Source organism: Magnolia sinica, chromosome 4 (assembly GCF_029962835.1).
Source record: "Magnolia sinica isolate HGM2019 chromosome 4, MsV1, whole genome shotgun sequence".
In the NCBI taxonomy this organism is placed as follows: domain Eukaryota; kingdom Viridiplantae; phylum Streptophyta; class Magnoliopsida; order Magnoliales; family Magnoliaceae; genus Magnolia; species Magnolia sinica.
The window spans coordinates 49,095,067-49,108,210 of record NC_080576.1 but is presented as its reverse complement, the minus strand read 5'-3'; the positions used below and the strand labels follow the sequence as shown (position 1 = coordinate 49,108,210).

General features: G+C 40.9%; 1 protein-coding gene across 3 annotated transcripts; it reads left to right on the top strand.

The window, feature by feature from the left end:
* The first annotated feature begins 7,145 nt into the window (after positions 1–7,145).
* On the top strand, positions 7,146–12,903 carry LOC131243092 (protein ALTERED XYLOGLUCAN 9). Of its 3 annotated transcripts, none has more exons than XM_058242184.1 (3): positions 7,146–8,462; positions 8,721–8,822; positions 12,409–12,903. In XM_058242184.1, exon 1 carries the CDS (start codon positions 7,297–7,299, stop codon positions 8,395–8,397), a length of 1,101 nt encoding a protein of 366 aa, XP_058098167.1. In that variant the 5' UTR covers positions 7,146–7,296; the 3' UTR covers positions 8,398–8,462; positions 8,721–8,822; positions 12,409–12,903. The 3 variants fall into 3 exon arrangements, with proteins under 3 accessions (XP_058098167.1, XP_058098169.1, XP_058098168.1); XM_058242186.1 differs by having other exon boundaries at positions 8,660–8,822; XM_058242185.1 differs by lacking the exon at positions 8,721–8,822.
* The last annotated feature ends 241 nt before the right edge of the window (positions 12,904–13,144 follow it).

Below are 13,144 nucleotides of genomic sequence, written 5' to 3'. Positions count from 1 at the left end.
AAATGGTGATCCATTCTAGGGTCGTCAGTCCTAAACAATCTCATATTATATTATGGTTCTAGGTCGCTGCAAAGGGCTCATCACCAATCAATGCATGCCTATCATACCTTAGTTGCTACAATATGGCTTGTCACCTCAATGCAGTATCAAGGTATGCTCGAGGTCACTACAAGGGCTCGTCACCAATCAGTGTAGGCCGACAGCACGAATATAGTGTCCCATACCACCATAATCGGCTCACGAGTCTGGATTGCTCATTGGTCACTACGGGGAGGCTCGTCACCCCAGCGTAGGCCGACAGCTCGACCACGGTGTCCCATACCACCATGCCTGGCTTATGAGTCTTAGTGGATCGAGGTACCATAGTTAACGGGATTGCACTGGTAAGTTTGGTACCCTAAATTCAAACAGTAGCGTCCATACATAGTGAACATCCACCGGGACAATTGGGTTACTTGACGGGCTCAACTAGCACTAGCGCATGTTGAGTTGAACGACATGAAGTGCGCAAACACTTCGTGTGGCCAAACTACTGCCGACAACCTTAATACGACTCAGGTTAGTCAAACACGTCCTACGTGATGAAAGCGACCTCAGCCACGAACTCAAAGCTTGTTACCGATCTCCTGGACTATTTCATAGTCCCAAACACCTTCAATTATAACAGATATTCATACCAGCAATTCAGAACAGTAATGGATCAACAATTCTAATCATACAAGCATGTGAGCATTTGATGAATTTCAACTTAACAAGAATTCACACTTAAGTAGTGCCTAAATTAAACAAACAAAGAATGTAAGTTGCATGTAGGAAATCATACACATCCTTAAGATAGTTGAGAATCTCTTCTCAACGCCCAAAAATAGTACAATATATTACACACTTGATCATTCAGACATTTCTACAAACACTTAGACTACATATTCCAACATACATGACGTATGTTGGTGATAATACACATTAGGACAATTCCTTTCGCCAAGGAGTTGATACACATACAACTAGCACAAACACATGACAATTAATTATGGTAAACACATGCTCGTATTTCATACATATACGATACTTTCTACCTATACATGAAATTCACAAATCTCATTATAGTTCATATATATCAGAAATGCAATATAAACATCGCATTTGGCATGTGAAGTTTCACCCACAACAATAATAAACCATTAACCGACATTGAAAGCCTTGAAAACTATAACTTATACGAATATAGTCCGCACCTTTAACCAGATATTACACAACGGATTCGATTTAGACGATAAGTCTTCGTCGACGGTGAATAGGTAACCTAAGGTATGAATTAGATTAACTACATCAACACTTAAGCTATTCTAGGTTCCAAAACAGGTTAGGGTTTAATTGACTTACCTAAAAGTGAGATTAGAATCACCGGAATAACGATTCATATGCGATGGATTAGGTACGCCGGGTAATTGGAAAGAGTTCCAAGATGATTCACCAACTTCTCTCTCACTTTCTCTCTCCTTTCCTCTCTCTCTCTTAGCTAGGGTTTGGAAAATTCGTATGAAATTTGAGAGTGAGGGTTTAAGGTCTTTATATAGGCCTAAAATTGATGGAATTAGCCCTAGGGCCAAGGTATACTTAGGTTATAACCAAATCGGATCTATTTCGGTCCAACGGAGCACTTCTGGTGGTCCCTTTTCCACGTGCGGTCGGACTTAAGCTCCCTAATCATGGATCTAGGTCAGGCTAAGTTTTTGTTCTGATCGGATTTACAAATCAGCCGTGGCGGACCAGTTTCAGTTCAACGGTCAGGGTCACTCAATCAAGGCCACAAGTACATCGACGTGTGAGGGACATTTCTCCTGATTTGAGGGTGTATTTGGGTCAGATTCTGACGGTCTGAATCCTTATATTTGGTCCGCAAGTGACACGACTCAAATTACTTAAATTTAGATTTTATTTCTAAATATTTTCACGTTTCTCACACTCTTCACTCCGTGCTCAAGTTGTGCATCTTTATACACCGTTTGGACTTGATTTCCAAGGCGGTTGTCAAGTCCAGTAATGCGGTCATAACTATATAGTTTCAGGATAATCAGACTTTCGACGTGCCATCCAGGTTCGATACAGAATTTCAAGATGCTCCCGAGAGCAACTGGGTTTAAGGATAGATTATAGATTTCAGGATAATGTAGCGTCAATGATGCTACACGTTTTAAGTCTTGTAGATCATATTTAAAGTGATTAGTGCTAATTTCATAAGCACTCTAGTTAGCACTTGCTAATATTAACCTAATTTCTAAGGGATTTGGTCCTGGGTGATTTCTGCCTGAGGTGGTACTCGGGTCTTTGTACGGATTTTTCCGAGACGTTACACCCAAAACTGACCTAAATTGTAAGCCACACCATAGTCAGTACAGGGGCCCGTTGGCCTTAATAATTTTCAGGGTGGTCCTTCCATGAGTGAGATACACTTTCACAAAATTTCACGATTTTTGGATAACTACAAATATTTTAATTAATTTAAATAAGACAGTCTGTCCAGAAAATCGGATAGACCTGGACGTCCTAACGTGGTGGGCCAGTCCGGCCCTTGCCACGGTGTGCATAGGAATCTATTAGCCCCAAAAATTGGTAGGTGGGTCCCACCATGGGTGGACCACCTCCTTGTAAATTTTCATGATTTTAAGATACCCAAAAGTATTTTAATTAATTTGAGGAATACAATCTGTCCAGGGTAGAATATTGCTGGAATATAACTGTGCTGAATTTGGGTCATCCAATGGGTGGGTTCTGGGCCTCCAAAATCCCTGATATTTGGACCCAAGGTCCCTCATCAAGCCTACAACAAGGTGGGACCTAGAAATATGGCCCAACTTCTTAGAAAGTATTTTTTAAAACTTTATTTTTTTATGGGACTATGCTACTGGACTGCACAGCAGAAAATTCTGGCAGTCCAGTATGTTGGCTCACCCTTTTGGATGCCCAAATGGGATCCCTTGGCCCTGAAATTGTGTGGGTAGGTCCTACCATGGGTGGGACACCTCCCTACAAAAATTTAAAATTTTTGAGATAGTAAAAATATTTTATTTAACTCCTGCAATTTATGGATAGCAAGGTCGGAATTTTTTTATTTTCCTACTGCAGCAATGCTGTTGTCCTTGACTTTTGCACCCCATTTGAGTGGGCCCAGGTGTATGTAAATTTAGAAAAATGCAAAGACAACTTTCTTATACAAGTATACAGTAAAGTGGGGTCCACAAAGGTGGCCCACCATTTCAAAATCGGGCTGATATTTATGATTTTACAGCAAACAGTGTGGCTAGACAGTCCAGAAAAAATCTGGACTGTCCACCCTCCTTGGCCTACCCTTTTGGGTGATCACACAGGGACAGATGAGGGTGAAATTTGTCATACTTCTAGGTGGGGTCGATGCCTCCAGAAATAATCAAATAGTGGAGGTAAAACATCCTTCAAATTAGTCCATAGACCATGCCAAAAACAATCTAGAAACAGTCCAAAAATTTTCTGGACAGCAAGATATGTCTTGAAATAACTGATCATAACCACTGATTAAAAGGGGAAATACCCCATAAGATTAGTGTTGTGGTCCACCTCAGTGGGCCCCACAAACTTTCAGACAAAAACCCCATTCACAAAACCCATTGCATGCATTCAAATAGGAGCAAATAGGGTGTTGACGTCTAAGGAATGGACAGCCATGGGCATCCACCTTGTTTGGACGGTCTGGATATTCTAGGGCCCCTAAGTGGGCAACACACATCAGAAATGAAGGATAGATTAAGGGAAAAAAAAAGAAAAAAATCTAGCTACAAAGGAGGGTCTCCGCCACTATTGAGGCCCTCCCTTCATCACAATAAATACATGCCATGCATTAAATCACATACAAACAAGATCTAACTCCATGCATGTACTAGGAATTAATCATATGGTGGGAGTACCTTCTCCCACCAAAATCTATGGTCTAGATGACCCCTACATGACATGTACCAAAAGAAATTGCCATGATGGTGTCCATGGAGAATGGCCCCATTCATGAATCATGTATACAAGAAAATAGGTCATTGGCCTCAATCATGGAGACATGGGGGACCTCCATCATCACTTGATGGGTCCCACAAGTCTCTAAAGATGAGATGAAAGAAGATTTAAGAGCACCCACCTTGCTTGGATCTTCAAAGTTCTTGATGCATTGAAATTGTTAGGCTTCAAGGACCATGGATGAAGGGTCAAGATGGAAAATGGAGGGTTAGATGAGGAGGGAGATGAAAGAAATGTGGCTGGAATTTTCAGCAAGGTAGGATGTTTGGGTGATCTTGCAAGGAGGAAAAGAGAAAATGAAGGAAGAGAGAGAGAGATATGGAAGAGTTGTAGAGGTGGAATGATTAGTTTCTTAGAAAAAGATGAGTTTTTGAAAAGAGAAAACAATCATTGCTCATGGGATAGAGTGGCTCATCATTGCCTAGAGAAGCTAATCTCATCATGGTTTCCTTAAGAAAAGAAGTCATCATTGCTAGGTTAAAGGTGGCTTACATGGGGAATAGTGCATTTGGGGAAACATGTAAGTCAGGTGGGACCTACCAAAAATGCAACCAACGGCCTAAATAATGCGCGGCCTATAACTTTTGATGGATACGTCGGATTTACGTAAGAGACGTGGCGTTGGAACCACGACGACGATGCGGTCGCAATGGCATAGGTCTTGAGTCAATCTGAGTCGGGTCTATGTGACTGAACTCAAGGATGACTGCAAACACTATCCGAAAGTCGCGGGTAGCCCGAATTTGACCGATAGGACTACGAGACTAAAATGAACAAAATGCATACTCACACACACACATGCACACATGCAAACTCGGGTCGGGTCTCACACAAAATGTCATTGGTTAGATACCAATGGTATGTTCCCTTGGCATAAATGCTACTCCCTTAGATCCGTTAACAGATCTCTCTCCGTTTCCGGCGTGCACCCACTCGGCCACGAAATGGGATTTTCATATTGAGAAACTTCAGTTGGGCCCATTGTGAATTTATGTGATTTATCCACACCTTCCATCTGTTTTTTCATCTAATTTTAGGCGTTGAGCCCAAAATTGAAGCTTATAAAAATCTCAAGTGGACCATACCACAGGAAATAGTGGAATTAATGATTTCCACCGTTGAAACCTTTCCAGGCCCCACAGTGATGTTTATTTTTCATCCAAATTGTTCAAAGGATCAAAAACATGGATGAAGGTAAAAAACAAATATAATATTGATCCAAAACTTCTGTGGCCCCCAATAATTTTTCAATGGTATAAAATCAATTCACCCTGTTTCCTTTGGTGTGGTCGATTTTAGCCTTTTATATGCTTAGGTTTTGGGCTAAGGTCATAAAATTATCTTATAAAATGGATGGACAGATAGGATAAAATACATAAATCATGGCCCCACGGAGTTTACTCAGTACGCAATCCGCTTCCCTTGGCCACGTACTGGTAAACTCCAGATACGTTTTTTTCCGTACCCTGCGCTGGAAACCCAGGTGGGGCCCACTGTGATGTTTTTAAGAAATCCTCTCCTTCCATCTGTTTTTTGAGTTCATTTTAGGACATGATGCCAAAAAAGAACCGTATCCAAAGCTCAAGTAGGCCGTACTAAAGGAAAATGTGGTTAGGAAAATTCCTACCATTAAAATCTACCTGGGTTCGACAGTGATGTTTACAAGCCATCCATATCGTTAATAACTTCATTCCTATTGGGATGAATTGAAATCACAAATATTAGCATGACTCAAAACTTCTGTGGCCCACAAATATTTCAACTGTGGACGTTCAATTATCATGTTTTTGGCCAACTTGAGCTCTGGAAACGGTTCATTTTTGGCTTCATGTCCTGAATTGAACTCAAAAAATGGATGGACGGGTAGGATTTCTCACAAACATCATAGTGGACCCCACCTGGGTTCTCAGCGTAGGAACTTCCTGTGAAAGATCATAGGGAATCAGCGTCCTTTTTTCCTTAAGATAAACAATTACCTGTGCGTGGCCGAGTGCGTTCACCGCCTAAACGGAAATGCAACTGCTAACGTATCTCCGTTGGAGTAGCATTTATTGGAAGTAAACAGCCGATTGGTACCCACCAATGCCATTTTGCCACGCCACTGTAGTAGCCTTTTGGCTGAAACGGATTGGATACTCCCCCAGCCACCAGCCCGTGGCTAGTGGTCGGTGCTATGTGGGCCCCAACATGATGTATGTGTTTCATCCATTCCATTCATCCATTTTTACATATCATTTTATGGCTTAATCTCAAAAATTAGATGGATATTAATCTCAGGTGGACTACACCACAGATATCCTCCATTAAAATTAACCTTAGGCCCACTATACTGTTTATTTGACATCCAATCTGTTGACTAGGTCATACAGGCCCAGATGAAGAGAAAAAACAAATATCAGCTTCATCCAAAACTTTTATGGCCCCGAAATGTTTTAAACGGTCGAACCTCATTCAACACTGTTTCCTGTAATGTGGTCCACTTGAGATTTAGATATACCTAATTTTTGGACTCATATGGTAAAATGGTCTCTAAAAATAGATGGATGGCATGGATGAAACAAATACATCATGGTGGGGCCCACATAGCACCGACCATCAGCCCTTGGTTGGTGTAAGGGGGAGTAGCCAATCCGTTTCCCCTTTTGGCTACGGAAGCGTTATGTGTCCTGCGCAAGTATGCTGGGTGGGGCCCACTGCAATGTATGATAGAAATTCATTCCGTCCATCGGTTTTGAGAGCTCATTTTAAGGCGTGGGACCAAAAATTAAGTGGATACAAAACTCAAGTGGGTCACACCAGAGGGAAAATTGGGGAAAGAAATTCCCACCGAAATTATAGCTTCATATAGAACTTTTATGGCCAAAAGAATGATTCAACGATTCTCATTGAATACCCGATGTTTCCTCTCGTGTGGCCCATATAAGTGTTATGTACACCTATTGTTTGGTCTCACGTACTAAATTTAGCTCTCAAAACGTATGGACGGGGTGGATTTTACACAAAAATCTCGGTGGGTCTCACCCAGCATCCTTGCGCAGGAACTTCCTGCGAAAGGCTTTTCTCAGGAAATCCGCGTCCTCTATATCAAATCCGCTCCCAAAAAAAAAAATGGGTTGCCGGTGAAGTTAACTACTTAACCTACAGCCGTTTGCAGGTGTTAAGTCATCTTCACAGATCCGATGCCATAAACAAACCCTAAAATCATTTTCCGATGCCATTTCCTGAAATCGAAATCTAGTCATTGAAAATTAAGAAATGATGGGAGCTTTGCAATTTGGCATCCTCGCTGCATGTGTCGTACTCTTCGTCCCTATGGGAATGGCCGGATGGCATCTCAGCCGCAATAAAATGCTCTTCTTCAGTGGGGCCCTCTTCATCACTCTCGCCGTTGGCGTCCACCTTACACCTTACTTCCCTTCTGTCTCCGACGTCATCTCCTCCTTCTCATCCCCCGCTGTCGTCTTGGAAGACAGAGATTCCTGCACCTCCTTCCTCCATGATATTTCCTGGGACGACAACTCGATTGTGGTTAGTGATTTCTCATTGAATTCTTCGGATTATGGTGAACCGTGGGCATGGACAAATTCTACGTCTGTAATTGCATGTGGGTTTTCGAAATTGGGTCGATCTGACGCTTTGGATCTCCTCAATGGGTCGTGGGTCGTCATAGCTGGGGACTCCCAGGCCCGTCTATTTATTCTTGCTCTGCTCAATTTGATGTTAGATTCAACGGAAATGGAGTCAGTCAGACGGGATTTGTTTAAACGGCACAGCGATTATCATATTGTGATTGAAGAGAATGGGGCGAAGTTGGATTTTATCTGGGCACCATATCCGATGAATCTGACTGGTTTGGTTAAGGGATTTCAACGCGAACGGCAGTATCCGGATGTGCTGGTAATGGGTTCTGGTTTGTGGCATATGCTGCGTTTTACTGATGCGTCGGATTTTGGGGATTCACTGGGGTTGCTGAGGAGATCGGTGGCATCGTTGTTGCCGATTGTTTCAGAATTTGGGTCTGATGGGCCGGTTACAGGGTCTGTTTCGGTTCAATCTCCCCACATGTTTTGGCTCGGTATGCCGACACTCATAAATTCAATGTTGAATACGGAAGAAAAGAAGGAGAAGATGACTCGAGTGGTTTGCAATGCTTATGACCGTGAGCTTGATGAGAGCAAGCTTTTGCGTCGATTGGGTGGGCCATTTATGTTGCTGGATATTGAGTCACTTAGTCGTAGTTGTGGGTCACGATGTACAGCTGATGGGATGCATTACAGTGGAGTAGTCTATGAAGCAGTCGTTCATATAATGCTCAATGAGTTGCTAATTGAATCTCGGCAGCGGATTTGGGGTTGATTTTCATTCTTTGAGGTGGTTTCCTTCAGTAGATAGAAAAACTGACTCTGGTGGACTTCATAGAGGTGCCCTCCTGGTGCTTGAAAAATTGTTGATTTTTATTTTTCCCCCTTTCTTACCATGAGCATTTCTTTCAATGCGTTCGGCTCAACATCATATAGAGTTTTTAAAGCAAATGTTTCTTGTAGAGCTGCTTGATTTTTTATTTTTTTTTTTCTGTTTCTTTTTCATGATGTACTGAAACATATCACCTGTATTTTAGAGTTGTACTACTACAATCTCAAAGAAAATAACATGATAATTCTCTCATATGCAATTTCAAGATGAAATTTTTGAAAAAGTCATCTTGGGAGCATGAAGTATTGCATTGATGTGGAGCTTCTAGAGTTGGCTTTGTTCTGTGACAAGCAACACTTCGAAGCAAGGTAATTCATTTTGGTACTCATAAGTGAGGTTTTTTTTTTTTTCTGGCAGAAATTCAAAATTTCATGTATCTTAGATCTGTGTATGAAGTTCACTATTCATCCTGAAGAATCTTGGTCTTCAATTGTACTTGATATTGTTTTCACTGTTCAGTGCTATATCTAGAATAATTGTCTAAAGTGAGATTTCATAGGTTATATAGGGTAATACTCTTAGGGCATGTTTGATTTTCCAAACCCTCAATAAATACATTGCAAATGGGTAATACTTATTTCCTTCTGTAATTACGGCATTGTTACCAATTCTTGATTTGACGCTTACTTTTTTTGAGCACTGAAACCGAGGATGCTGTCAAATATATGCAGGGCCCACCGTGATGTATGTGGCTTATCCACATCGTCCATCCGTTATGCCAGCTGAATTTAGGGCATGACCAAAAAGATGTGGCAGATCCAAAGCTCAAGGGGACCACACCACAGGATTTAGGGAATCGAACACCTACTGTTAAAAACTTCTTGGGGTCATTGTTTCCTTTGGTGTGGGCCACATGAGTGTTGAATCTGCCTCATTCTTTGGCTCATGCCTCAAAATGTTACACTAAAATGGATGGGCGGCGTAGATACATCATATATATATATCAAGGTGGGGCCCACAAATTTAAACCAGCCCTTTTGGTCCGGTTTTCAAAATAGAAATACAAGTGCATTTTCAAACAGGGTTGAAGAGTATTAATTACTTTTTCATAGGGCATTTACATAGGATTTGGAAAATCAAACAGGCCCTCAAGGAGCATTCTTACCGGAGACAGTTGTGAGGTAATTGAGGGAAGATGTTTGGGTGATGTATTGGATGAAGCGAGCTGCTTCTCAGGCAAAGTGATGAAAAAATACTGGGCTGCATGTCCTCATGGCATTTTCTTGTCTGGACCATTCTTTAAAGCACTTGGTGTGGAAAATGCTGGTGTATCTCCATGTTGAAGGCATCGGTGTCATCTCTTTCCCACTGTAGAAAACAAAACATTGACATTGGACCAACTATGATGCCACAACCTCTTATTCCCTAACATTTGATTTATGCGATCGGAGCCAGAAGAATCAGTTGACCATTTCTTTCTCCTCTATTATTTGTGACTTCAACTGGCACCTTCTTCTTCTAGCTCTTTAACATTGTTTTGACCTTTTTTGGTATCCAAGCTTTGATGGTTGGTCATTGCGACCTTTTAAAACTTGACATGAGAGGCCTCGTGGAATATTCTCCAATTTTCTATGTTGTGGTATATATGGAAGGAGCGCAAGAAATGCATCTTTGAGGATAAAATCACTCTGGCTGGAATTTAGGCTCCTACTAAGCATCTTCAAGTGGGGTGGGCCTCCATTTGAATGGAATTCCAAGAGATAGAGCTGGGAGGTTTGGAGAAGGAATTGCTGTGAGGAAAGCTTCTTTGTTCATTGGAAGATAACTGTGGATTGTAGTTCAAGTTTTAGCCAAGAGATGCCGGGATTGGAGATGTGAAATGAAGGATTTTTTTTTTTTTCCCTTGAGCCAATTGGATTAGGAGGCTCAAACAAAATGGAAGTTTATCTTTCAAAAAAAAAAAAAAAAAAAGGTAATTAGGGCCATTTGATAGGGTTGAAGATTTTGAAGGAATCTCTTTGGTCCTATCATTTTGGAATGAAACTCTGGAAACATGACTCCATTGGCAGCTAGACCATGCAAGGAACCTTGCAGGTTTACCTGTCTTGTAATGAAATTGAAGTAACAGGACCATCCTTACAGGTAGCCTTCTTTTCTATTCCTTGTAGGCTAAGGAGTTGACAGATTCTCTTGCTAAGGATGATGTAGATACATACCAAGGATGATGTAGATACGTACCCTATGTATTAACTACCTGCTTCTTTATGGGAGGAATTATATGATACGAGGCCTGCATATTTGCACAGTATACATGTGCTTTCAGTTCTGACAAGTGGAGTTCTCGAATATATTTGTTTGTTGAGCCCTACTGGAGTTTGAAAAATACCCAAAAATCTCCAAGATTGCAAGACTCCAACGACCAATGTTGAAACCTTTTTCATCTGAATGTGTACAGTTGTTGCTTTGCTCTTCATGAATGCCTATTTGTAGAACACTAATTGAAATGTTAAGATTGTCTTATCAAGGAAATGTTTGAGGCAATCCGTCCATTGTTGGGACATAATAATCATGTCTGGATTGGTGAACCATGGGTCCTGATTATTTGAGTTGAATTTGCACAATGGGCCCGCGAATTGACCAGTTCATATGTATTAGCTGCTGATTTAAGCCACTTAAAAAAAGAGAGGCAAAAAATGGGGCTGATCTTTGGACAATTAAGGCCAAACATCTGGTAGGCTGATCATCAGATGCACGTCCTGTAATCTCATCCATTAGATGATTTAGTTGTTCAATTAGCGGCTTGCGTGATTAAGTGGCTTTGATGCCAAACATGTGTCTCATTTCCATGCGTGATGCAAACGCGTTTATAGTGTCCTCATGGGCCTTGGTCCGGTGAAGTGAGAAATAATTAAATTGCTCTTGGCTCTGAATTGCAAATACGTCGCATTCAGTTTAGAGTTGGAAGGAATGCAACCGTAATTTGACTGCTGCTTCCTCACTGTGAGTACTATTTTAATTCCTCTTGATTAAACTAACTGTTCGCAATTTAGTTCATATGTGCATCTGCACGCAGCCTAAATGTTCATCCCAGTTTCGGAGAGTCACTGTTTGTGAGGGATTATACAATGTAGACCAGCGAAAATTTCTGTTTGATCCCCCATTCTGTGCATGTGAAGCCAATTTCTCTGGATCATTCATCTGGAGGGGGCCGCTGTAGGTGAAGGATGGCCAACAGGTGATCCTAGCCATCCGGCTGTTGGTCTATGAGTGGAAGTTGACTTGCCATGTTAAAATTCCTATCAAATGGCTGGGATTGTTTAATGAAGGAGATTTTTTTATCCGTTTCCCCCCATAGTTATGCTCACCAGATGAATACACTTGATCGCTTGGAATATGGGCCCAACCTGTACAGATAGCTGGCCTGGCTACAGGTGCGATTAATTTGAGATGAGCACTATGATTTCTCTTCTTTTTATTGTCACTTTGAAAGCTGTGTTATTGTCCTCTTCTTGAAAGTTTCACGCCCTTTGTATGCAAAGAGGAATTTTCCAGACCTTGAATCCAAAGCCGTCTTTAGAAAAGCTGTGGACAAGATAACAGAACAGGTAAACATTGTCATGATTATTATTTTGAATTGGCTGTTCCTTCAATAGGATTGTCATTGATCTAGCTATCATGCATGCACTGTAAATTCGTTATAAGCTGTCATCGATTTTGTTATAATATCTTGTAATTCATCATCATCATTGCTATTATCTTGAAATGGCTGATACTTCTCTGTCCTTGTAAATGTTGTAGTTGGGGAGAATCTTCTCGCATAGAATCTTTCAAATGTCACAGTTGCTTAGCTTTAAAAAATCAACACAAACTCTTCTGCATGGGGTCATTTAGATTCTCGACTAAACTGAAAGCAATAATCATTTTGATTTCAATTCTAACATATGTTATATGCAGAGACATCCAAGGCAAAGAATTACAGCAGATGAACTCAAACAGACTACGTCGCCTTTCCTCACTGTTTCAAGACATTAATGCACTTGGAAGGTATGTGGTGCAGGCTTGAAGTTGACTCATTTATTGGATGCTACAGAAGGTCTTTGTTTCTCTACACGTCTGCTGCACAGGATGCGCTATTGGATGCTGTACATGACTCATCACAATAAGGTCACGGGGTATGGCAAACTAGGGGGCCCGTTTGGATTGCTAATTACATCGGTAATGTATTGTAATAAGTGTCATCATTACGATTTTACAATGTTTGTTTAAACACATAATTTGGTGGTCAAATGCAGATGTAATAGCAAATAGGCAAATGAATTTGTAATCATTACAATTTTACATATTATTGCAATGGAAATCTCTTATCCAAACACACACATCAGTGTATTTTTGTCTATGATTTGACATTAAAGTAATATAAAATTATCATTATTAGTATTTTAACATGCCTGTCCAAACACAAGAATTGTCGGTTAACTTACTTGTCCTGTTTTCAGGAGATAGATGTTGTTATTTGTAGTCATTGTACTTTTATAGCAAATTACTAATGTAATTCTCAATCCAAATAGGCCCTAGTAGGAGAAAATGTTAAAGCAAGACACCATCAGAAAACCTCTCAGCTCATCATTTGCAAGGATTCCCAAGACTCCAACCACACCCACACGTAATTCCCATCCCGTCAATTCAAACT